Here is a 25,738-nt window from a genome sequence, read left to right as displayed (position 1 = left end):
CATGTAAATTGTATTGCGCTTGGTTTACATATATGTATGCTATGCCATTGAAATTCAATTGGCACTTTCAAGGAGGGTTTTTACATTTTGCATCAGCCATAAAAAAAAATTTAAAAGCTGAGAGCGAGTGAGCAAAATATCAGAGGGGAGGAGTGAGAGTCTCTCTGCTGGCTTTGGGCATCTTTGGATATTTTTCCACTTATGTTCAATCTCACTGAAAGCAGTTAATTTTTAAGGAGGAGAAATGTGTCTAATTGGGACATTTTTCCACTTCTTTCACATTGCTGCTGCTAATTGGTGGCCATGTCGTGGTGCCTGCAGGAGCGAAATGCAGATCAACAAGTGCTTGTTCTACTGTAGACACAACACCCAGAGCCCAGGCTAGCGCCACCAGGCCGTGCTCATCAGAGTGAACAAACAACTAGTGCTAATACACAACCAAAATGCACACACAACCATCTAACTCAAACAACTAGTGCTAATACACAACCAACGCACAAAACTAACAGTAAGTCTTCTAACTCAAGCGGGCCATGCTGAAACATGATCAACACTCAGTGTTCAGAGTCAAACATGCAGCTTTTGTCCTGAAACAGTATGTAGGGACAGTATGTAGGGTCGGTATGCAGAGACCGAATGCATATGTAGGGAGGGCAGTCAGAGGATGACCTGATATTGGGCCCAACTCAGCACAGCCTGGCCAGTTGGTGTGAATTGATGGGCTTTTCCATGGTGCGTGTCCTAGAATGAATTCCCCCTGTAGGACGTGTCCTCTCTGCCCGTACGTGTCCACAGGGATGCAGGCATCAAGAGACATGACACTTTAGCCCTGCACCTTAGTCACGCTCCACTGCACTGCCTCATTGGTGCTAGTGGCTTTCCACACAGGCAGATCCACCCACCCCAGTAGGCCAAAGCAACTTCTCTTTCCTCTCGTTCTCTCTCTCTCTGGGTGTATTTAGGTCAGTGCTTTATGCCAGTTTACCCAGATAGAATAGCTATCCGGTGCATGTGACAATAAAAATTCTCTCTCTCTCCAGAGAGGGGAGATATGTCATTGTTGTCTCTTGTCCTATATACAGCCAGACAAATAGAAGATGGCAGTTTATATGAAAGCAGCGGTGCATTTGATGATTTAGATTATATAGTTACTTTTTAATTTGATGGAATGACTTCACAGAGAAGGGTTAGGCTACAGTAAACACTCATCAACAGTTTGTCAGTCCTTTGTCTGAATACTATTTCCACTGAAAAAATTATGCACTATAAATTGCATGAGGTCAGGTTAGGTAAGGGTCATATTGACCTCCCCAGTCTCATCACAAATTGATACCAGCAAGCCAAGATTCACGAACTCAGCGTAGCTAACTTGAACCGAGTCCAAGAACTTCAGAGAGGAAATTCTATTTTGACTGAGGGTGGGGTACAAATTACCCCTTCACAATATGCTTACTAATGAGATGTGTGATCAATACTACACTAACAAGCCTGCTACAACCGTACAAAGCCTGGATGCTTAAATACTTAAACCCATGCCAGTGCTGCTGGCATCTGAAGCAGAAAGTATGCCACAAATCAAGGTCGTCCTTTCATTTACTAACTCAATTTGGCTGTCTGACATGTTTCTCTTTTTGCTTTCCAAGTATTCTTCACAGTCAGTCACTTCATTTGAGCATACCGTAGCACTGTACCAGTCAGTCGTTGTCCTGCGCTTCATTTGAGCACACAGTAGCAATGTACCTGTTTGTGTCTCAAATGGCACCCTATTCCCTATATAGTGCACTCCTTTTTGACGAGGATCCATCGTTTGTCCTTCCTTGTTACGGCATAAGGAGTCTTTTAGGAGGGGCTTGTCTGGTCCAGGCTGCTGTGACAGAAATAGCCTGCTGGCTTTGTGAGCTGACTGAGCTCCCATCTCCTCCCCAGTCTCAAGGTCTGACTGATTGATAGGGGTTTATGCTGACTACAGCAGACTGACTGAGTGCACAGACAGGGATCCTAGACGTGGCTGTCGGCTGGCTGGTCAGTGTGAACTAAGGAGAAACTGGAGAGGGAACCCGTTTGACCTCTAGTTCAGGACAGGCGAGGCGGGAGGAGGAGGAGGCACTGCAGCTCTCTCTTTCTCTTCTATCACTGGAGGTCAAGAACCATGTGACAGTGCAGTAGCCTATCTCATACTTACACATTACTTGAGTTTATTGTTAAATGTTCTGCTAAGTAAGATACCGACATCTCTGGCGATGACCTAGTGTTGGACCATGTGAACAAGCTTAGCCCATTGGTTATACATTTCACATTTGAGTCATTTAGCAGATGCTCTTATCCAGAGTGACTTTCAGGAGCTATTAGGGTTAAGTGCATTGCTCAAGGGCATATCGGCAGATTTTTCACCTAGTCGGCTCGGAAATTCGAACCAGTGACCTTTTGTTTACTGGCCCAACACTCAGCTTCTTGAGGATTAGCGGGTCCCCTGTGGGACGGTTGAGCTAACGTAGGCTAATGTGATTAGCATGAGGTTGTAAGTAACAAGAACATTTCCCAGGACACATCTGATATTGTCAGAAAGCTTAAATTCGTGTTAATCTAACTGCACTGTCCAATTTACACTAGCTATTACAGTGAAAGAATACCATGCTATTGTTTGAGGAGAGTGCACAGTAGTGCACAGTTTTGAACTTGAAAAGTTATTAATAAACAAATTAGGCACATTTGGGCAGTCTTGATACAAAGTTTTGAACAGAAATGCAATGGTTCATTGGATCAGACTAAAACTTTGCACATACACTGCTGCCATCTCGTGGCCAATATCTAAATTGCACCTGTGCTGGAATAATACATTATGGCCTTTCTGTTGCATTTCAAAGATGGTACCATTTCTTTTTCTTCTTTTTTTCTTTGTATTATCTTTTACCAGATCTAATGTGTTATATTCTCCAACATTCCTTTCACATTTCCACAAACTGCAAAGTGTTTCCTTTCAAATGGTACCAAGAAAATGCATATCCTTACTTCAGGGCCTGAGGTACAGGCAGTTAGATTTGGGTATGTCATTTTAGGCGAAAATTGAAAAAAAGGGGCCTACCTGCCGCCTCTAGATGTGGGATAACAGAGCCTGAGATGGTGTTTCCTATGTGTAATGTCATCATCCATTGCAAGAGATCGAGACACAGGAGCAGCCAGGCTCGGAAATAAGAGCCTTGGTCACAACATGCATTTTCATGATCAAACGTGAAGAGGGGAAGGTAACGAGGCCGGTGGGAGCGTTACGAGGCGAGGCGGGGGCACGTTGTGTGATCGAGACCAGTCCCTCAGTCCCTCCGCTCCTCAGTCCCGCCGCTCTTCCACTATTGATAGGTCAAGCAGACTGCCTCATTACCATGCCGTCACCGATCCCTCGCCCAACTATCTCCATTCCCCGCTGCTCGCCTGCACTCATCTCTCCCTCCCTCCCAGCCTCCCTCACCATCCCCCCACACTCACACATACTAATAGTGTGCAGAAAGACATTAGCCGCTGTGTTCTCTCACTCCCAGTTGCCATGTCTGAGACTGGAGCGAATGAGAGGATGAGTTTGTCAGGTTGGATGTTGTCGCAGTGATTTGTTATTGCTGCTCTTGTTTCCCATGTGTGGAATCGACCGTCCAAAAAAGAAAGAAAGCTGATTAATACATGATGTGAAGGTTGGCTCACCTCTCAGGTTTGACACACCATTCATTGCATCATGTAGCACTAGTCAGACATTTATGTGAGGTAAAACAATTATTCAGCCTAATGATAATCTATAAATATAACTTTATTGGTTGTATCCCAAATGGCATCCGGTTCACTAGTGCACTACTGTTGACCAGGGCCTCTAGGGCCTCATTTGACTATTGTGACCATAGCCCATCCCATATTTCGAGATTATGTATTTTATTTAACCTTTATTTTAGCAAGCAGTCCCATTGAGACCAAGGCCTCTTTTTCAAGGGAGCCCCTACAACATAATAAAAACATACAATACTACAAGAAATTTAAGATGATATGGAGATTATAATTTTTTATTTAACCAGATAGGCCAGTTGAAAACAAGTTCTCATTTACAACTGCGACCTGTTCAAAATAAAGCAAAGCAGTGTGACACAAACAACAACAGAGTTACACATAAACAAACATACAGTCAATAATATAAAATAAAATAAAATAGAAAAATCTATCTACAGTGTGTGCAAACGTAGAAGAGTAGGTAGGTAAGCAATAAATAGGCCCTAGAGGTGAATATTATTACAATTTAGCATTAATACTGGAGTGATACATGTGCAGATGATGATGTGCAAGTATAGATACTGGGGTGCAAAGAGCAAGAGTGTAAGTAATAATATGGGGATGAGGTAGTCGGGTGTGCTATTTACAGATTGGCTGTGTACAGGTACAGTGATTGGTAAGCTGCTCTGACAGCTGATGCTTTAAGTTAGAAAGGGAGATATAAGACTCCAGCTTCAGAGATTTTTGCAATAAGTTCCAGTCATTGGCAGCAGAGAATTGGAAGGAAAGGCGGCCAAAGAAAGTGTTGGCTTTGGGGATGACTAGCAACATCCATGCGGGGTGGATGCTGCTATGGTGACCAATGAGCTGAGATAAGGCGGGGCTTTACCTAGCAAAGACTGATAGATGACCTGGAGCCAGTGGGTTTGGTGACGGATATGTAGTGAGGGCCAGCCAACGAGAGCATACAGGTCAAAGTGGCGCTTTGGTGATAAAACGGATGGCACTGTGATAGACTACATCCAGTTTGCTGAGTAGAGTGTTGGGGGCTATTTTGTAAATGACATCTCCGAAGTCAAGGATCGGTAGGAGAGTCAGTTTTACGAGGGTATGTTTGGCGGCATGAGTGAAGGAGACTTTATTAGGAAATAGGAAGCAGATTCTAGATTTAATTTTGGATTGGAGACGCTTAATATGAGTCAGGAAGGAGAGATTACAGTCTAACCAGACACCTAGGTATTTGTAGTTGTCCACATATTCTAGGTCAGAACCGTCCAGAGTAGTGATGCTAGTCGGGCGGGAGGGTACGGGCAGCAATCGGTTGAAGAGCATGCACTTAGTTTTACTAGCATTTAAACGCAGTTGGAGGCCACAGAAGGAGTGCTGTATGGCGTTGAAGCTTGTTTGGAGGTTCGTTAGCACAGTGTCCAAAGGGCCAGATGAATACAGAATGGTGTCGACAGAGTATATTGCTGTACTCTATTATTGAGAGTATAGCAGACTCATTGGGTGTAGATTTTATGGTGGGATTGATATTCCACTGAAGCTACTCTGTTTGTGTGACAGGGAAAAGGGTGGTGCTGTGTGTCCTCTGCTACGGACGTGACCATGAAACCTAATGTTTTCAACAGCTGAAATACAGCCGTTAAAACGGTCAGACATAGGAAGCTTGATTTATTCTGTTTATCCTGGTGGCTGGTGCCGTGATGAACCTGGGATATGAAACAGAATGGAACAGTATGATGAGTGCCAGTGTTTGGATGTGCTCTCCCACCTGCTTCTCCCTAGTCACACACACTGATACTGCTGCCTTCTCTCTGTCTGTCCCCTGTCCTCCACGGTCACAAAGAGAGAGGTAGTTGGTAGGTATGTAATGCTTTCATCTAGCCTCCCAGCACACCTGCTGCTCAGCGTACTAAGAAAGCCACAACACTCCCCTGGAGACAGGCCGCTAGATAATAACAGAAAGGCAGGCCCATGCATTCTGCTGATTGACAGTCTGTCTGACATGTCTCTGAATTCTACCTCTCCTCCGTTTCCCCCTCTTTCTTTTCACTGTGATGATCAATTTACCACCAATATTGCCTGTATCCCGCTTCTCTACACACAAACACAATCATCACTGTTTTGTTGTTTCTGATCTTCCATTAACAAAGGAACCCTGGTCAAAAATCCTCTAGGATCCCCCCCATAAATATCTATTAGAGGCTTTTCCAAGACGGCATAGCAGTCAGACATCCTTTGTCCTCGTCTTGTCGTGTCCCGTGTATATATATATATTTACAACTTTTCTTCACATATCTTTTTATATATATTTTTTCTTCTAAAAACTCAACTTCAAAACACTCTCCTGCAACCCGCCTCACCAAATAAAAAACATTTTAAAAAGTATTATTCCCCTCAAATCTGAAATCCACAACAGAAGCTAGCCAGAAGCTAGCCAGAAGTTAGCCAGAAGTTAGCTGGCTAACGTTAGTATTCAGCTAACCACGGTTGGCGGTCATCAGCTATCCTTTAGCTCGAAAAGCTATCGCCAGTTTTGTACAACGCGACTCAGACCAGAGCATACCGGACCTATTTTCTCTCCATATCCCCAAATTTCTACCGCAAGCTCTGGACACTTACACCTGGATCTTGCAGCTAGCTAGCTGCTATCCGAGTGACTATTGGCTAACATCGGTCCCGGAGCAAACATAAATTATTCCGGAGCTAGCCAGCTGAAGAGTTCAATCAGCCACTCCTGGGCTACAATCACCTATCCGGACCCGTTTTACTGCCAATGCGGAGCCCCCACCGGGCCTTCACGACTGGACTAGCGACGTTATCTGCCCGAGGGAGTTATCCAACTGGCCCCTCCGTCACGACGTAACCTGAACCATCTGCGGCCCGCTAATTGTTAGCTGTGTTATCGGCTGCTATCTGAATAGGTCTATCGGACAATTTTCTTGGGCCACAATAACTATAACTATTTTGCCAATTGGATTGGTCCCCTCTACCACACGGAACCCCACTAATCTACCGACGGAAACGCACGTGGTGGCTAAAAACAGACCTCCATCCTCTGCCAGCTTGCTACCCATGGACCAGCTAGCTGTCTGAATCGCCGTAACCCCAACCAACCTCACTGGACCCTTATTATCACTCGGCTAAGCATGCCTCTCCTTAATGTCAATATGCCTTGTTCATTGCTGTTCTGGTTAGTGTTTATTGGCTTATTTCACTGTAGAGCCTCTAGCCCTGCTCATTATACCTTATCCAACCTTTCAGTGCCACCACCCACACATGCGATGACATCACCTGGTTTCAATGATGTTTCTAGAGACAATATCTCTCTCATCATCACTCAATGCCTAGGTTTACCTCCACTGTATTCACATCCTACCATACCTTTGTCTGTACATTACACCTTATACCTTTATACCTATTTTATCGCCCCCAGAAACCTGCTCCTTTTACTCTCTGTTTCGGACGTCCTAGACGACCAATTCTCATAGCTTTTAGCCGTACCCTTATCCTACTCCTCCTCTGTTCCTCTGGTGATGTAGAGGTGAATCCAGGCCCTGCAGGGTCTAGCTCCACTCCTATTCCCCAGGCGCTCTCTTTTGATGACTTCTGTAACCGTAATAGCCTTGGTTTCATGCATGTTTACATTAGAAGCCTCCTCCCTAAGTTTGTTTTATTCACTGCTTTAGCACACTCTGCCAACCCGGATGTCTGAATCCTGGCTTAGGAAGACCACCAAAAACTCTGAAATCTCCATCCCTAACTACAACATTTTCTGACAAGATAGAACGGCCAAAGGGGGCGCTATTGCAATCTACTGCAGAGATAGCCTGCAGAGTTCTGTCCTACTATCCAGGTCTGTACCGAAACAATTTGAACTTCTACTTTTAAAAATCCACCTCTCTAAAAACAAGTCTCTCACCATTGACGCCTGCTATAGACCACTCTCTGCCCCCAGCTGTGCTCTGGACACCATATGTGAACTGATTGCCCCCCATCTATCTTCAGAGCTCGTGCTGCTAGGTGACCTAAACTGGGACATGCTTAACACCCCAGCCATCCTACAATCTAAGCTTGATGCCCTCAATCTCACACAAATTATCAATGAACCTACCAGGTACAACACCAAAGCCGTAAACACGGGCACCCTCATAGATATCATCCTAACCAACTTGCCCTCTAAATACACCTCTGCTGTTTTCAACCAAGATCTCAGCGATCACTGCCTCATTGCCTGCATCCGTAATTGTCAGCGGTCAAACGACCTCCACTTATCACTGTCAAACGCTCCCTGAAACACTTTAGCGAGCAGGCCTTTCTAATCGACCTGTCCCGGGTATCCTGGAAGGATATTGACCTCATCCCGTCAGTAGAGGATGCCTGGTTATTCTTTAAAAATGCCTTCCTCACCATCTTAAATAAGCATGCCCCATTCAAGAAATTTAGAACCAGGAACAGATATAGCCCTTGGTTCTCTCCAGACCTGACTGCCCTTAACCAACAGAAAAACATCCTATGGTGTTCTGCATTAGCATCGAAAAGCCCCCGTGATATGCAACTTTTCAGGGATGGTCAGTTTTACAAGGGTATGTTTGACAGCATGAGTGAAGGATGCTTTGTTGCAAAATAGGAAGCAGATTCTAGATGTAACTTTGGATTGGAGATTTTTGATGTGAGTCTGGAAGGAAAGTTTACAATCTAACCAGACACCTAAGTATTTGTAGTTGTCCACGTATTCTAAGTCAGAACCGTCCAGAGTAGTGATGCTCCTCCCAGCTGCCCACTGCACTGAGGATAGGAAACTCTGTCACCACAGATAAATCCACTATAATTGAGAATTTCAATAAGCATTTTTCTACGGCTGGCCATGCTTTCCACCTGACTACCCCTACCCCGGTCAACAGCACTGAACCCCCCACAGCAACTCGCCCAAGCCTTCCCCATTTCTCCGTCTCCCAAATCCAGTCAGTTGATGTTCTGAAAGAGCTGCAAAATCTGGACCCCCTACAAATCAGCCGGGCTAGACAATCTGGACCCTTTCTTTCTAAAATTATCTGCCGAAATTGTTGCAACCCCTATTACTAGCCTGTTCAACCTCTCATTCGTGTCGTCTGAGATTCCCAAAGATTGGAAAGCAGCTGCGGTCATCCCCCTCTTCAAAGGGGGGAACACTCTTGACCCAAACTGCTACAGACCTATATCTATCCTACCCTGCCTTTCTAAGGTCTTCGAAAGCCAAGTCAACAAACAGATTACCGACCATTTCGAATCCCACCGCACCTTTTCCGCTATGCAATCTGGTTTAAGAACTGGTCATGGGTGCACCTCAGCCACGCTCAAGGTCCTAAACGATATCTTAACCGCCATCGATAAGAAACAATACTGTGCAGCCGTATTCATTGACCTGGCCAAGGCTTTCGACTCTGTCAATCACCACATCCTCATCGGCAGACTCGATAGCCTTGGTTTCTCAAATGATTGCCTCGCCTGGTTCACCAACTACTTCTCTGATAGAGTTCAGTGTGTCAAATCGGTGGGCCTGTTGTCCGGGCCTCTGGCAGTCTCTATGGGGGTTCCACAGGGTTCAATTCTTGAGCCGACCCTCTTCTCTGTATACATCAATGATATCGCTCTTGCTGTTGGTGAGTCTCTGATCCACCTCTACGCAGACGACACTATTCTGTATACTTCTGGCCCTTCTTTGGACACTGTGTTAACAACCCTCCAGACGAGCTTCAATGCCATATAACTTTCCTTCCGTGGCCTCCAACTGCTCTTAAATACAAGTAAAACTAAATGCATGCTCTTCAACCGATCGCTGCCTGCACCTGCACGCCCGTCCAGCATCACTACTCTGGACGGTTCTGACTTAGAATACGTGGACAACTACAAATACTTAGGTGTCTGGTTAGATTGTAAACTTTCCTTCCAGACTCACATCAAAAATCTCCAATCCAAAGTTACATCTAGAATCTGCTTCCTATTTTGCAACAAAGCATCCTTCACTCATGCTGCCAAACATACCCTTGTAAAACTGACCATCCTACCGATCCTCGACTTCGGCGATGTCATTTACAAAATAGCCTCCAATACCCGACTCAATAAATTGGATGCAGTCTATCACAGTGCCATCCGTTTTGTCACCAAAGCCCCATATACTACCCACCACTGCGACCTGTACGCTCTCGTTGGCTGGCCCTCGCTTCATACTCGTCGCCAAACCCACTGGCTACAGGTCATCTACAAGACCCTGCTAGGTAAAGTCCCCCCTTATCTCAGCTCGCTGGTCACCATAGCAGCACAGCAGCACGTGCTCCAGCAGGTATATCTCTCTGGTCACCCCCAAATCCAATTCCTCCTTTGACCGCCTCTCCTTCCAGTTCTCTGCTGCCAATGATTGGAACGAACTACAAAAATCTCTGAAACTGGAAACACTTATTGCCCTCACTAGCTTTAAGCACCAGCTGTCAGAGCAGCTCACAGATTAATGCACCTGTACATAGCCCATCTATAATTTAGCCCAAACAACTACCTCTTCCCCTACTGTATTTATTTATTTATTTAGCTCTTTTACACCCCATTATTTTTATTTCTACTTTGCACATTCTTCCACTGCAAATCTACCATTCCAGTGTTTTACTTGCTATATTGTATTTACTTCACCACCATGGCCTTTTTTTGCCTTTACCTCCCTTATCTCACCTCATTTGCTCACATTGTATATACTTATTTTTCTACTGTATTATTGACTGTATGTTTGTTTTACTTCATGTGTGTTGTTGTATGTGTCGAACTGCTTTGCTTTATCTTGGCCAGGTCGCAATTGTAAATGAGAACTTGTTCTCAACTTCCCTTCCTGGTTAAATAAACGTGAAATAAAAATTAAATTAGAAAATCCTGTCAGATTTTGGAACCTATCCTATAGGATTGTATCCTTAGAGGACCTATACAGTTTAACACACATGTTCAGGTATCTGTGCCATATTTAGCTTTGAGATTGTCCAATAAAGCTGTGTTTATCCAATTGTAGTGTCCATACAATGTGGGGTGAAATAACAATGAATAGAATCATGTTGATACTATGGCTTGATAGGTTGTAATAAGTAGGCAGTGTTAATTATTTGGCTGCTACACAGTCACTATGGGAGTTCTTTCTAGAGCACCTGGTTAAATTGTGCATAAGAGCATATTTTTTAACTCTGTAAATGGTTAAACTATGGAGAAATACGTGTACACAATCAACCTAAATTGAAATGTTGATTTATGTGGACAGTATGTGTTACTACATTATACCCTGATGAAGACAGCTTGTCTGTCGAAACGTTGGTTATTAGGTTATTCAATTATTGCATCTGAGCTCCTAGAGTTTGCAACTCTCCTTTTCTTTTTCAAGTTAGTAAATTACACAACCTCATGTTTTGACCACATCAAATTTAGGTTAATTACACATATTTTTACCTCCTCTAGTCAAAATATGCTATAGGATTAGGGATTTTTCCAATAGACTGGTTCCAAAATCTGATAGGATTTTTCTATTGGATTATTGTATTGGAATCCTATAGGATCATATTAGATAAAATTTAATCCTATAGGAGTCCAATAGGACTGGCTCCAAAATCTGATATGATTGAATAAATCCCATATTGTAGTGGTGTGTTGAAGAGGTTGAGAACCTCAGGGAATTATCACAGTTGATTGCCTTCAAAGATATGGAGATTGTGTTCCAGAGAGACACAGGAGAGAGACTGCTCCTCAGTTTACTGGTCTTTAATTTTGATTGCAGTTCAACATAAATGTTCAGGTTTCTGTGCCATATTTAGCTGTGTCAAGAAAAACGACATATTAGATTATTTAAGATTATTCTTGCAAATAACCTGAATGTGGACAGTATGTGTTACTAGATTAAACAACCTCATATTTTGACAACATCAAATTGAGGGTAATTACACATCCTTTTTACCTCAGATTAGTGTTATTATTATACATCTTAATTGTAATCACAAGGGTCAATGACACAAAATTGAATACTTAAAACAGATCAATATCACTAGTTTTGTACCACTGATTTTGTCATACGCACCAGCGGTTTTAGGACTTCTACAATCATTTTCAAACTCAAATGGAAAGGAAAATTCGGTGTGCTCTCTGTATAAAAGTCACTGGCCTCACACAAATGCATAGATTTGAGAGTCAAACTATCACTCAAAAAACAGCCAACTGTTGTAAGTGTTGATATCCTATGGCAGGTCGTGATTCGTTGAAGTTAAATGTTTTTTCCTTCCGCGTTTCGGCAGCTTCCGTGTTTCGGCAACTTCCGACATTCTAGAATTTAGATGGCTGTCTTCAGCAACTTCTCTTTAACCAGTGATATGTGAGCACATCTCAGATTCACTGTGGCTTTGAATAGTGTTCATTTAAACAGTGCATACACACCAAACATTTGCCCTCGCTCTATTGATTTCAACTTGATATCAATATGAGTGATTGACAAATAAGTGCTGCGTTTCTCTTGCCGTTTTAGTGACCTCCAAATCAAAACGCATCACTCCAAATTGTAGCTGGTTGTCACGGTCGTGTGGAGGATTGACGGACCAAAACGCAGCAGTAGGAAAATAAGCCATCTCTTTTATTGATGACGACGGCAAAACGAAAACAAAACACTTACAAAACTAACAAAACAAACAAACGACCGTGAAGCTAATAACGTAGTGCACATACATGCTACAAACGTATAACATAAACAATTACCCACATCAAATGAAAGCCTATGGCTACCCTAAATATGGCTCCCAATCAGAGACAACAGAAATCAGCTGTCTCTAATTGGGAACTCATTCAGGCAACCATAGACTCTCCTAGACAACTAAACCAACATAGACACAGCTAGACACATGCACTCAACACAAACCCATACACTACACCCAACACCCCCTTTACCATATAATCACCCAAAACCAACAAAACACAAACATTCCCCATGTCACACCCTGACCTAACTAAAATAATAAAGAAAACAAAGAATACTAAGGCCAGGGCGTGACACTGGTTGTCTTTAGACGCTTTTCCTCTCAGTGATGAAAATATTTCCAGTTTCCATGTGGTTTGAGAGTTGTGTTAGTTTCAACAGGGCATACAACTTGATTTCCCCCTTATTAATATGAGTGATTAATTTCCACTTGTCAGAACAACAGGGTTTTTGGTGCATATGCAGTTTATAAGGGGATCATTTAAAAAAAATATAAGTACTATGGTTACTATTGTGGCACATGTATATGTAGTTAGTGCATTTTATGTTTATGTTTTTAATATATCACAAACTGTATTGATTATTGATTTGGACACTTCAAAACAGTGTTTTGACTTCGGGCTATTTATCAACGGGAAGAGGTGACATCATCATTTTCAGCTTATGTTTTATGAATATAAATGGAACTTTCAACTTTAATTTCCATTTATATTCTACTTATTTAGGTAAAAATTTGTTGAATGAGTCCAAAAACTCATGATTGATGATCTACCAGAAATCGTGAAAAAGAGTTTCACATAAGGCACATACTGTATATTTAGCAAAAACCAACAATATAAAAATGTCTCATCTGCTATAACTATACAGTGACTTAAACATTATATACAAATGGCTACAACTTAGCTAACTAGTCAGCTGATGGGCAAATTGTGGCTAACAGTAGTTTCTTAGCTAGCATAAAAACGAGTGCATAAAATGCTGCCCAATGACGAAAATATGACAAACTTAATCAGGAAACATAAGGAAATACTGTACTCACACAGTGAAGGATATAACAGTTAGAATCTATGTTATCTAACATTATTATTCTATGCCCAGCCACAGGCAGTGAGCTGAACTTGGTAGTTCCAATGTGATTCTGTTAGAAAAAGGACTAATCCTATAGGATTTTTTGACTAAGGAAACTTTTATTCTCTTGTTATTCCCTTGTCTTAGAAAATAAATAGTATTCCTTCACTCCCAAGAACAGTGCAAAAAGAAAGGTATTGTATTGACTTGTTATATGACAATATTTCATTTTCCTATGGCCGATATATGACAGGAAAGGTCACTTTCGCTGATGACGCCGAGGACAAGCACCCCCAAGTTATGAAGGCTTATATTTGTCTTCTATTATGGTCTCAGCTTGGCATTATTAATGTCAGTCAAGACCATCAGGCACGATAAAAAGGTATTGCCACACAGACATACAGGGGTGTAGCATGTGTGAAATGCAGTTGTGTCTCATTGTATATCAAAGGTCAATCCCATTATTTATCTAGGAAACTTCCCCCTGGTGCATTGACCGTTCCAACCCCTACCATTAGTATTTTGTATTTTGTATTTATTTGCAACAAAGAAAACAAGTGATAGACAACAGTACATATGAAAATTTAAAAATGGTGTGCAGGTGTGACTTTGATGAAAACCACACCACAAAAAAAGGATACAATACACACACACTTGATCACACATGCACCAGTACAATAAACAGAGAGAAAGCAGAGAACTTACTCACTGTATGGATCCTGGCTACACTTTACTAAACGAGCGGGAGATTACTAACACTCTCTCTCTCTGCCGCCACCCCTTCTCTCTCTCTGCCGCCACCCCTTCTCTCTCTCTCTCTCTCTCTGCCTCCACCCCTTCTCTCTCTCTCTCTCTCTGCCGCCACCCCTTCTCTCTCTCTCTCTCTCTCTCTCTCTGCCTCCACCCCTTCTCTCTCTCTCTCTCTCTGCCTCCACCCCTTCTCTCTCTCTCTCTCTCTGCCGCCACCCCTTCTCTCTCTCTCTGCCTCCACCCCTTCTCTCTCTCTCTCTGCCGCCACCCCTTCTCTCTCTCTCTCTCTCTCTCTCTAACGACCCCCCCGTCTCCCTCACTCACTCTTTGCACGCAACTCTCAATCTCTCTCGCTCTCTGTCGCCCGCCCCCCTTCTCTCTATGCCCCCTCTCTCTTTCTCTCTCTCTCTCTGCCTGTCCCTCTCTATTCCCCCTCTCTCTTTCTCTCTCTTTGCCGCCCCCCTTCACCCTCTCTCACCCTCCCCTCTCTTTATCTTGCTCTGCCTTTCTCTCTCTTTGCCGGCCCCCTCTCTCTTATTACAGTGTCTTGTGAAAGTATTCACCCCCTTGGCATTTTTCCTATTTTGTTGTCTTACAACCTGGAATTCAAATACATTTTGGGGGGTTTGTATCATTTGATTTACACAACATGCCTACCACTTGTGAAACAAACAAGAAATAAGACAAAAAAAAACAGAAAACCTGAGCGAGCATCAACCCCCTCTCCCCAAAAGTCAATACTTTGTGGAGCCACACACATTTTGCAGCAATTACAGCAGCAAGTCTCTTGGGGTATGTCTCTATAAGCTTGGCACATCTATCCACTGGGATTTTTCCCCATTCTTCAAGGCAAAACTGCTCCATATCCTTCAAGTTGGACAGGTTCCGCTGGTGTACAGCAATCTGTAAGTCATACCACAGATTCTCAATTGGATTGAGGTCTGGACTTTGACTAGGCCATTCCAAGACATTTAAATGTTTCCCATTAAACCACTCAAGTGTTGCTTTAGCAGTATGCTTAGGGTCATTGTCCTGCTGGAAGGTGAACCTCCGTCCCAGTCTCAAATCTCTAGGGACTGAAACAGGTTTCCCTCAAGAATTTCCCCGTATATAGTGACATCCATCATTAATTCTGAACAGTTTCCCAGTCCCAGTCCCTGCCGATGAAAAACATCCCCACAGCATGATGCTGCCACCACCATGCTTCACTGTGGGGATGGTATTCTCGTGGTGATGGGAGGTGTTGGGTTTGTGCCAGACATAGCGTTTTCCTTGAAGGCCAAAAAACTCAAATTTTTGTCTCATCTGACCAGAGTACCTTCTTCCATATGTTTGGGGAGTCTCCCACATGCTTTTTAGTGAACACCAAACGGGTTTGCTTATTTATTTCTTTAAGCAATGTCTTTTTTCTGTCCACTCTTCCGTAAAGCCCAGCTCTGTGGAGTGTACGGCTTAAAGTGTTCTTATGGACAGATACTCCAATCTCCGCTGTGGAGCTTTGCAGCTCCTTCAGGGTTGTCTTTGGTCTCTTTGTTGCCTCTCTGATTAATGCCCTCCTTGCCTGGTCTGTGAGTTTTGGTGGGTGGCCCTCTCTTGGCAGGTTTGTTGTGGTGTCATATTCTTTAAAAAATTATAATAATGGATTTAATGGTGCTACATGGGATGTTCAATTTTTTTAATATTTTTTTACAAACCAATCCTGATCTGTTTTCCACAACTTTGTCCCTGACCTGTTTGGAGAGCTCATTGGTCTTCATGGTGCCTCTTGCTTGGTGGTGCCCTTTGCATAGTGGTGTTGCAGACTCTGGGGCCTTTCAGAACAGGTGTATATATACTGAGATCATGTGACAGATCAAGTCCACCTGTGTGCAATCTAATTATGTGACTTCTGAAGGTAATTGGTTGCACCAGATCTTATTTAGGGGCTTCATAGCAAAGGGGGTGAATACAAATGCAACCATCACTTTACAGATTTTTATTTTTTGAAACAAGTAATTTTTTTCATTGCACTTCACCAATTTGGACTATTTTGTGTATGTCCATTACATGAAATCCAAATAAAAATGTTGTCACGCCCTGGCCTTAGTATTCTTTGTTTTCTTAATTATTTTAGTTAGGTCAGGGTGTGACATGGGGAATGTATGTGTTTTTGTAGTGTCTAGGGTGGTTGTAAGGTTTAGGGGGTTTATTAGAGTAGTTGGGTTTATGTTTAGTATAGAAGTTTAGCTGTGTCTATGGTTGAGTGTAGGTATCTAGGAAAGTCTATGGTTGCCTGAATTGGGTCTCAATTAGAGACAGCTGGTTATTGTTGTCTCTGATTGGGAGCCATATTTAAGGCAACCATAGGCTTTAGCTGTTTGTGGGGAATTGTCTATGTCGAAGTGTTTTGTGGCAGCACTTATGTATGTATAGCTTCACGGTCGTCTGTTTTGTTGGTTTGTATCGTTTTTTCCTTATAATAAAAAGAAGATGTATTTTTCACGCGCTGCGCCTTGGTCCTCTCTCTCTCCCTTTGACGATCGTGACAAATGTATTTAAATTACAGGTTGCAATGCAACAAAATAGGAAAAACGCCAAGGGGGTGAATACTTTTACAAGGCACTATATCTCTCTCTACTGCCCCCCTCTCCCTCTCTACTGCCCCCCTCTGTCTCTTTCTTCAGCTCTCTTTCTCAATGCCCCCCCCTTCTCTCTATCCCCTCTCTCTCTCCCCTCCACTCTTTTTCTCCTTTCTCTCTATCTCTCTCTCTCTCTCTCTAGCATGTCAGTCAGTAGAGGATTGCCCAGGAAAGAACTCCCCATGAGACACAATGCTGTGTGCCACAATTTCCCCAACGCTTAGACAAATCCCCCAACACCTGCTCCTCAAATCCTTCATGCACACACAATCATATTCACAACCATATTCACAAGAGGGATAACAGCTATGTGCCTTCAAAGCAAAAAGGCAAATTAATCTAGTTGAACATTACATCTGTTTACATTGCAACAGCAACATATTTCCGTCTGTTCAAAGGTTTATTGGCTGGGGGAATGGAGATGCTGGTTGCAGGCATCATTGCAGGAATATTTTCAGACTGGCAGTGCAACTGTAGTGTAGTTTCAGCACTGGTAAAATAGGGTGGTAAAATGTGAGCAGTAGGATATTAGTTTGGACCGGAGCAGACAACAGACCCTGTCTCAATGGTAGCATAAACAACCATATGGAAAATCCTGGAGAGAACACTTTACCAACATAAATCTGGCCACTGTATCGAGCTGCAGCTTAGTGACTGCGGTAACGCCTGGAGGGGTGGCAGAGGCAATTGATTCTGAAAGTGGCTGTCTGAGGCTGATGCTGATGGCTGCTTCCAGCACTGTGAAGTAGAGTAGTGACATTGGGTTTGTTTTTTATGAAGGTGTTGGATTGCTAAAATATTGACCAACTACAATGCATTGTGTGCTGGAGCAGAAAAAGCTTGAGCACCAGTGGGAAGAGGATGAGGAGGAGGGATGTTTTATTTCCGAGCCCATCTTTCTCCAGTGATCATCCCCTGTGTGATGGCTTCATGATTTATAATAATGCTCAGTGGAGGCTCTGCTGAGGCCCTTCCGCTCTGGCACCGCCCGGCCTTGGTGAGAAACCGCTTAGAAACCTCTTTACGGCTCTGTAGAAGGTAGATATCAACAAACAGGCGGGGGCAACCTGAAAGCAAACCATCAAACAGGAGAGATTGCAGCGCAAAGGAGGAAACAGGCAAAGCCACAGAGACAGTCGACAGTCCAATCAGCGGGCGTTTCTCTTTTATGATAGAGCCTAATTTCCTCGTTCGTTGACTTCCTAATTCATTCCTAATGCACATTGGGAGGGAGATAGCTAGGGGCTCAGTATTGGCTACAGAATAGACACATTGTCAATCCTAAATTACATGTCTGTACCAGCTCACCTGCTAGTCCAAGCTGACATTCTTTCTCTCCAAGCTTCATCTTTCCATCACTCTATTGTTTGGTTTAAGTCGTCAGAAATATTTCAGATTGAAAAGATCACTCCATGATGAGCACACTAGATCGACACATGAGAGAGAACTCAGGCCTCTGAGGCTAGCCTTTCAACTATGTATCTTCAAAGTGCTTTTGGTCTGACATTCAGTCCCACCAGCTTCCACGACAGACACACGGCTTCTTTATATGACGTCCGGCACGTCCCCTGTGATGTCCCACAGAAAGACATTACCACAAATACACCAGAGGTGAAATATGGCCAAGAACATATTAAGAATGTGTGTGAATGTGTACAATGCAGACAATGGATGGGTTTATGAATATACCACTTAAAATTATGTATAAGGAATATTTATTTTACAGCATTTAGTATGATGATAACTTGCTGGTGTACTGTACAAATCTGGAGGACTGCTGTTATGTAGATTGAAATTGTCTTGGACAGGCAACTCGTTCTTACATAGCAACACAACCAGGAGTATCATAAGCTGCAACATAGAAAGAAGAAGGGAGGCATTTTATCACAAAGGGAGAATTCACTTCAAAGGGACTGAAAATGTCCATGTGGAATATAGGCATGGAGATAAATAATTCATGGGTAATTCCTCCACCAGAGTAATGTGCTGACCGAATTTGTCGCAGACTGTATGAATACATAAGTTGTGTGTTCGCAATCACGTGGTTAAGGTCTCTGCATTCAGATGGTGTGGTTTCTATTTGCCATTGCACCAAGTGAAACTATGTAACTTACACTCGCTTCACGGTAAATTAATTATAAGGCAGTTTGCCTTGAGAGGGAAAATAGAGGAGGCTTGATACTGCTGCTGGAAAATGTATCTTTCCTGTCTCTGACTGACTTGAAGGCTACGGTAGTAGAGAGGGGGGAATGAGAGGGGGAAGAGGTAGAAGGAGAGGGTGGGGTGGGCAGAAAGGGGAAGAGGTCAAAGGAGAGGGTGAAGGGAGTGGAAAGGGTGAAGGAGAGGGTGGGGTGGGCAGAGACGTGGAAGAGGGCAAAGGAGAGTGTAAGGGGAGGCGAGTGAAGAAGGTGAAGGAGTGGGGGGAGAGGGAAAGGGGAGCTGGAGGCTGTGCAGACATTATCAAAGCTGTTCTAAAAGTCTGTCCTGCTGTCAGTCTTGGGCGAATGCATCTTTAAGAGCTGTCATTTAGATGGAAAGGAAGGCAGTCAGCAACAACAGCAGTGTGCTTGTTAGAGGGCGTCAGGCAACCAACCCTATAGTAGATGTTGCCACTAACAATGTAGGACTCTTTTCAGACTCATCACAGAGTGGCCTTGCTTGGCTGAGCTTTTCTCAACAACTTACAGAAATGCTCTGCTCGAGAGGAAATTATCAAATAAACAAAATTATTTAAGGATGGTACTTGGATTAGATTTTCAGCTGCAGGGACAGCAGAGTTTGAAAATGAGACTTGGTTACAATGTGTTCTCTTGGTTAACTTGGCTTGCTACTGTTAACATCTGTCTCTGCTGCCCTTTTGGTTGCAATGCCTCATTCAGTTGTCTCATTGTTGTGGTCTGTAATCATCTAGTTAATTAGACCAATTGAACTATGCTCTTTAGACCGCTGGAAAAATATCATGTGTTGTACCAGCCAGTGTTAAACCACCTGAGATCAGAATACATTAGTACTGAGTCCAAAGTAGGGACAACTATAATGTCCGAACATCAGGTGAAAAATCAAGAAATACCTGCATGGTTTCAGATGCACACATTGTTTATTGAGTGCAGCATTGTCTTTTGTACCACAAACGAACACATGACAATCTCTGGATTTGGGTACACTGCGCTTGAACTGAACAGTGGGTGAAACCGTCAATTCAAATGTATCATTTAGCCGACAAAATTATGGCTGCATGTTTTCCTGAATGTGTTGTAATTAGTCAGGTTTTATAGTGATGCAAAGTAGCTGAAGAGGTCCATTCATATGAGTGAAAAAGGCTCTGTCTATCTAGAGAGTCCCTCTAATGAAAACAAAATGCTAAATACGTCTTTGAGTGGAATAAATTCAGCTCTGCTGGTGTGCTGAGAATCTGTTCATTTTCCTCCATTTGATGGAACTGTTTGCTTTCTCCAAAGGGAGGCCTCGTCTCAAGGTTGTTTTATTTCTCAACTTTACTCAGTGAATGTTGCGTTAATCTTACTCTTACTCTATAATCCCCCACCTCCCCTCTGCTTTCATTATTCTGTGTTTGTGCGTGTGTGTACATGCACTTGTGTGTTTGCATGCGCTTTCCGTGAGTGCTTCTGTGTGTGTGTGTGTGTGTGGTGTGTGTAGACTAAGGTCTATGCAAGTCTGATACATTAGCCTTTATGGCGGACTGATTCAGAACTAATGTGGGCCCTGCTCTGCTGCTGTTGCTGCTCTGGCCACATCCTCTAGGGACTACCTCAACAGGATGGGGATTAACTTGTGGGGACAAACTCAGCAGGGTGGGGACTAACTCATGGGGACCAACTCAGCAGAATGTGGACTACCTTATGGGACTACCTTTTGGGGACTAATTCAGCAGGATGAGTACTCCTTCATGGAGACTAACTCAGCAGGATGGGGACTAACTCATGGGGACTACCTCATATGGGAGTAACTCAGCAGGATGTTAATTTTACAATCTAAACAGTGATTACTCTCTCTGCTAAGTTTACCTGTAGTCAACATAGAAACCCCAGACTAAATGCAAGTCAGGGAATCGATTACTTGAACAAATACTGCTTGTAGATTAACTACTGTTAATGTGGCGGGACTTACAGTGCATGAACCAATGAGAGTTAAGAATTCTGTTGTAATACTGTTTTGGTAGTCTATTGGCTCAAAATAAGCTGTGATATACAGTCTCAGTCAAAAGTTTTTGGACACACCTACTCATTCCAGGATTCTTCTTTATTTTACTATATTCTACATTGTAGAATAATAGTAAATACATCAAAATTATGAAATAACACACGTGGAATCATGTAGTAACCAAAAAAGTGTTAAACAATCAAAATATATTTGAGATTTGAGATTCTTCAAAGTAGCCACCTTTTGCATTTGTGACAGCTTTGCACACTCTTGGCATCCTTGAATGGCAAGAAGCCTGGATTGAACCTTTCTGGATTGAATGCCCGAGCAGACAACATACAAATCTGTCGATCTGCCCCTGAGGCAGTTAACCCCCAACAACAACTATTCCCCAGGAACCGATGATGTGGATGTTAATTAAGGCAGGCCCCCGCACCTCTCAGAGGGGTTGGATTAAATGCGATTAAATATTTCAGTTGAAAGCATTCAGTTGTACAACTGACTAGGTATCCTCCTTTCCAACCCCCCTCTTTTTCTCTGCTGTAGACTATCTATAGCACGGCAGACTATCATATTAGATGTGGAATGGTTGTCATGCTTTGAAAAATGTCATACCATATTAAGTGAGAGGGCCTTTAAGTATGATTTATCTTAGATGGGGAAAGAACAGGGAGAGGCATCTCTGACAGTGATTGTGTGTTGATAAACCATTCGATAAGGCCTTTAGTCGATGTTGCGATGTCCTGGATATGCTATAAAACCTGGCATTCCTCTTAAATCACAACACAAGTGGGATTAGATGTTGGCCACTCTTAAGTGTCATCAGTGAGCTCCGAGGGCTTTGTTGAGGACATGACAAACGAGCGCATAAATTCAAGTGGTGCGTGACGTACGGGAGACAGAGATGAGAAAGTGTCCTGAGGAGGGTTTTGTATACAGTCTAGATGAGACGAGGCTGTTTAGACCTCATACTTTAACTACCCTCTGCTGCTGGTTGTGATGGTCTCCTTATTGTGGACACTTTAATGTTGATCTTATCAGGATAATTTCATCTTTACCTGGTTTATTTTATTGGTTGAGATATATTTTACTTTTGCGGTCTCATGACAATAACATCTCTCCCATTCTCTCCCTCTCTCTCTTGTTCTCTCCCTCTCTGTGTCTTTCTTTCTCCTGCAGCCTGAAGAATCAGATATGTGTCCAGTGAATCTTGAAGAACAAAATAAACCATTGGATTGATGTCAGACAAGCTGTGGTCAGCTTGCCCCGCTTTTTCTGCCTCTGCTCTGCTTTCTCTCTCTACCACACACACAAACACACACACACACACACACACACACACACACACACACACACACACACACACACACACACACACACACACACACACACACACACACACACACACACACACACACACACACACACACACACACACACACACACACACACACACACACTCTCTCTGTCTCTGTCTCTGTCTCTCGCTCTCTCTCTCTCTCTGTCTCTCTCTCTCTCTCACTGTCTCTCTCTGTCTCTCACTGTCTCTCTTTGTCTCTCTCCCTGTCTCTCTCCATGGCCCTGCTGGTATACAGTAGGAGAACAAGGGATTTTGTAATGCTCCATCTCCACAGCATCTCTCTCACCTGTCAATGTAAAGCTTCTGCAGAACTCTTCTCATTTTGGCCGTGTGATCATCAACATTCCACACTAACAGATTTTAAAGACAATGGTCCAACAGCATAAAAGTTGATCGTATAAAGGAACGGTCCCCTCAATGCATGATGAAACGAACAACCTGCAACTTCATGCTAACTATGCTTTTTACTTTAGCTGTGTTAGAGGAATACTCTGGGGCATTTTGACTTGAGGAATACATCGTTTTTTGTAGTTTCTTTACCCTGAAACAGAAAATGTATAAGAGAACTTATATGTAGGTAATATATTGTTTTTAGATTTTATTTATGAATCATTTATTTTATCAATTGTATTTGGATTTCCATCAGAATTAGTTTTTTCTTTCAGAATAATGTATAACGTTATAATAATGGTTTAATGATTGGGTCTACAGTATGCTACAGTATGTATTACCATACAATCTTACAATAACATAATATCCCTGGTGGACAAAAGGTTTTGTTGGCAATAATAGTGAGAGTTTGAGAAATGCCTTTGAACATAATATATATTTTTAAATTTTTGGAATTGATCTTTCTGCGTCCCTAGCAGTCTTGGAAGGAGAACCTAGATAGGGATCTATGTTGTCAGTGTTCCAGGTCTCAACATGTGTTCTCTGTTCCTCCATGTGGTTTTGAGGTTCATATGTGGTCTTCGTCTCAGGGAGGTCCCATTGATTACTATTGTTCAGATTCATGATTCAGATTCATCAACTGTTTTAAAATATTACTACGTTCGTGTTCACTGAATTCATTCCAAAAAAGCCTTTTAGAATATGTAAGTAATACAGCCAATTACAGTAAATTTGAATCAAACCATGTTATTCTGTAATGGTGTAAAACATTGCTGTTATGATGATGATGTCTTATTCAGAGATGGAGAGTATTTAAAAAGCAATCCAACTTTAATATACAACCTTATTACAACATTCTGTAGCAACTCTTTCATTCTAATATGTTATATGAACATCAAAGCTACGTTATGACAGTGGTTCCTGTTGCCATAGCAGGTATTTTAGTAGACATGTCTATTTGTTCTTACTGTTGTGGATTAAACAGTTTATTGGTAATTGGGAAAGCAGATGTATCTTTATACAGATATAAGTTATTTATTTTCCTGTCAGTACAGTGCAGTCAGTGTCTGTCGACAGCAAAGATGTGTTTGATCAATAGCCTTGATAAATGTGTTAAAATGTATTTTTGTGCTAATTTATAAATAACTGATCTGTTTGTTTTGAAAGTACCAACGTCTGGAATTGTTAGACCAGTTGAAACCAAGCCTTTTTAGATGTTTTGATAAGACTTCAACCGTTTTTATTTACTGCTTACTCAACAACAACAAAACACCAAAGCATGTTCATGGGCGTTAGAGAGATGGAGAGAGAAACTCACAAACATACAACAAATATTTCTGAATTCCACACCAACTGAAGCTGGCTCAACTGAGAGCCATCCGCCTTGTGAGATGCCACAGGCAAAAAAAATACAAAAGAATGTACAAAGTGTTTTTACTATTACAAGCAACTTATGATGTACTCTGTGCACGAATGATTTACTAATTAATGCAACTCTGCAATCCACTGAATTGCTTTGCTCAACCCAGGTCATACCGTTACATTCTGCCCAACTTTTGCATTGGATCTAGTGTCTCTCCCTCGATCTCCAGAGGAATGCCACATCTCATACACCCTACTCACTTTGTGCGCTCTCTGGGTTATGTACTATACTGTGTCTGAAAAATAATAAAAAGACACTTGCAACTATACTATACCACCTGTCCAGTCGTGTTGCTTTGTTCCGCCTATGTTTTCCTCCGAGCTGGCATTCTTATCCGCAAAGTTAACATGCCCCATTTCTCAAAGGAAATCGATTTTCACAGTTGACTGAAGATAGAGAATTCCTGAATAGTGTTGTCATCCTCTGCTGTACCATTCCATATCAATATCAGGAGACATGGCAGTGAGCAATAAGAGTTACTACCCATCACATGCTTTTTACTGAGTAAGATACAGTGCTTCTATATGGAGGTGGTTGCATTCCCATCGCCTGTCAGGGTCTAGACACCTCTGGTGAATACAACCTCTGTTCTTATCTAACCCTAGAGCTGAGCTGACTCTTTTGTCTGAAGGAGTACCAACGGTATTCCTCTATCTACTATTCCCCTGGAATCAAAGTCAACCAGCTACACTATATAAACAAAAGTATGTGGACACCCCTTCAAATTAGTGGATTTGGCTATTTCAGCCACAACCGTTGCTGACAGGTGTACACAGACATGCAATCTCCATAGACAAACATTGACAGTAGAATGGCCTTACTGAAGAGCTCAGTGACTTTCAATGTGGCACTGTAATAGGATGCCTCCTTTCCAACAAGTCAGTTTGTAAAATTTCTGCCCTGCTAGAGCTGCCCCGGTCAACTGTAAGTGCTGTGAAGTGGATGTGTCTAGGAGCAACAACGGCTCAGCCGCGAAGTGGTAGGTCACACAAGCTCACAGAACGGAACCGCCGAGTGCTGAAGCACGTAGCGCATAAAAATGGTCTGTCCTCGGTTGCAACACTCAGTATCGAGTTCCAAACTGTCTCAGGAAGCAATGTCAGCACAATAACTGTTCCTCGGGAGCTTCATGAAATGAGTTTTGATGGCGAGCAGCTGCCCACAAGCCTAAGATTACCATGCGCAATGCCAAGCGTCAGCTGGAGTTATGTAAAGCTCGCCGCCATTGGACTCCGGAGCAGTGGAAACGCGTTCTCTGGAGTGTTGAATCACGCTTCACCATCTGGTAGTTTAACAGACAAATCTGGGTTTGGCGAATGCCAGGAGAAAGCTACCTGACCCACTGCGTAGTGCCAACTGTAAAGTTTGGTGGAGGAGGAATAATGGTCTGTTCGACAATCTAGTGGAAAGCCTTCCCAGACGAATGGAGGCTGTTACAACAGCAAATGGGGGACCAACTCCATATTAATGCCTAT

The 25,738-nt window shown here is 42.7% G+C and overlaps 1 protein-coding gene across 2 annotated transcripts in view; it reads left to right on the top strand.

Annotated features, from left to right (window-relative positions):
- Nucleotides 1–24,536, top strand: part of LOC129826566 (zinc finger matrin-type protein 4-like) — a 256,611-nt gene extending 232,075 nt beyond the window's left edge. For both annotated transcript variants that reach the window (XM_055887450.1, XM_055887449.1), the window contains one exon: nucleotides 22,270–24,536. In XM_055887450.1, the coding sequence (XP_055743425.1) occupies nucleotides 22,270–22,297 (28 nt within the window). In that variant the 3' untranslated portion in view covers nucleotides 22,298–24,536. The remainder of the gene's footprint in view (nucleotides 1–22,269) is intronic.
- The last annotated feature ends 1,202 nt before the right edge of the window (nucleotides 24,537–25,738 follow it).

The sequence above is a fragment of the Salvelinus fontinalis genome, chromosome 28, assembly GCF_029448725.1.
Source record: "Salvelinus fontinalis isolate EN_2023a chromosome 28, ASM2944872v1, whole genome shotgun sequence".
In the NCBI taxonomy this organism is placed as follows: Eukaryota; Metazoa; Chordata; class Actinopteri; order Salmoniformes; family Salmonidae; genus Salvelinus; species Salvelinus fontinalis.
This window is presented reverse-complemented; position numbering and strand designations above follow the sequence as displayed.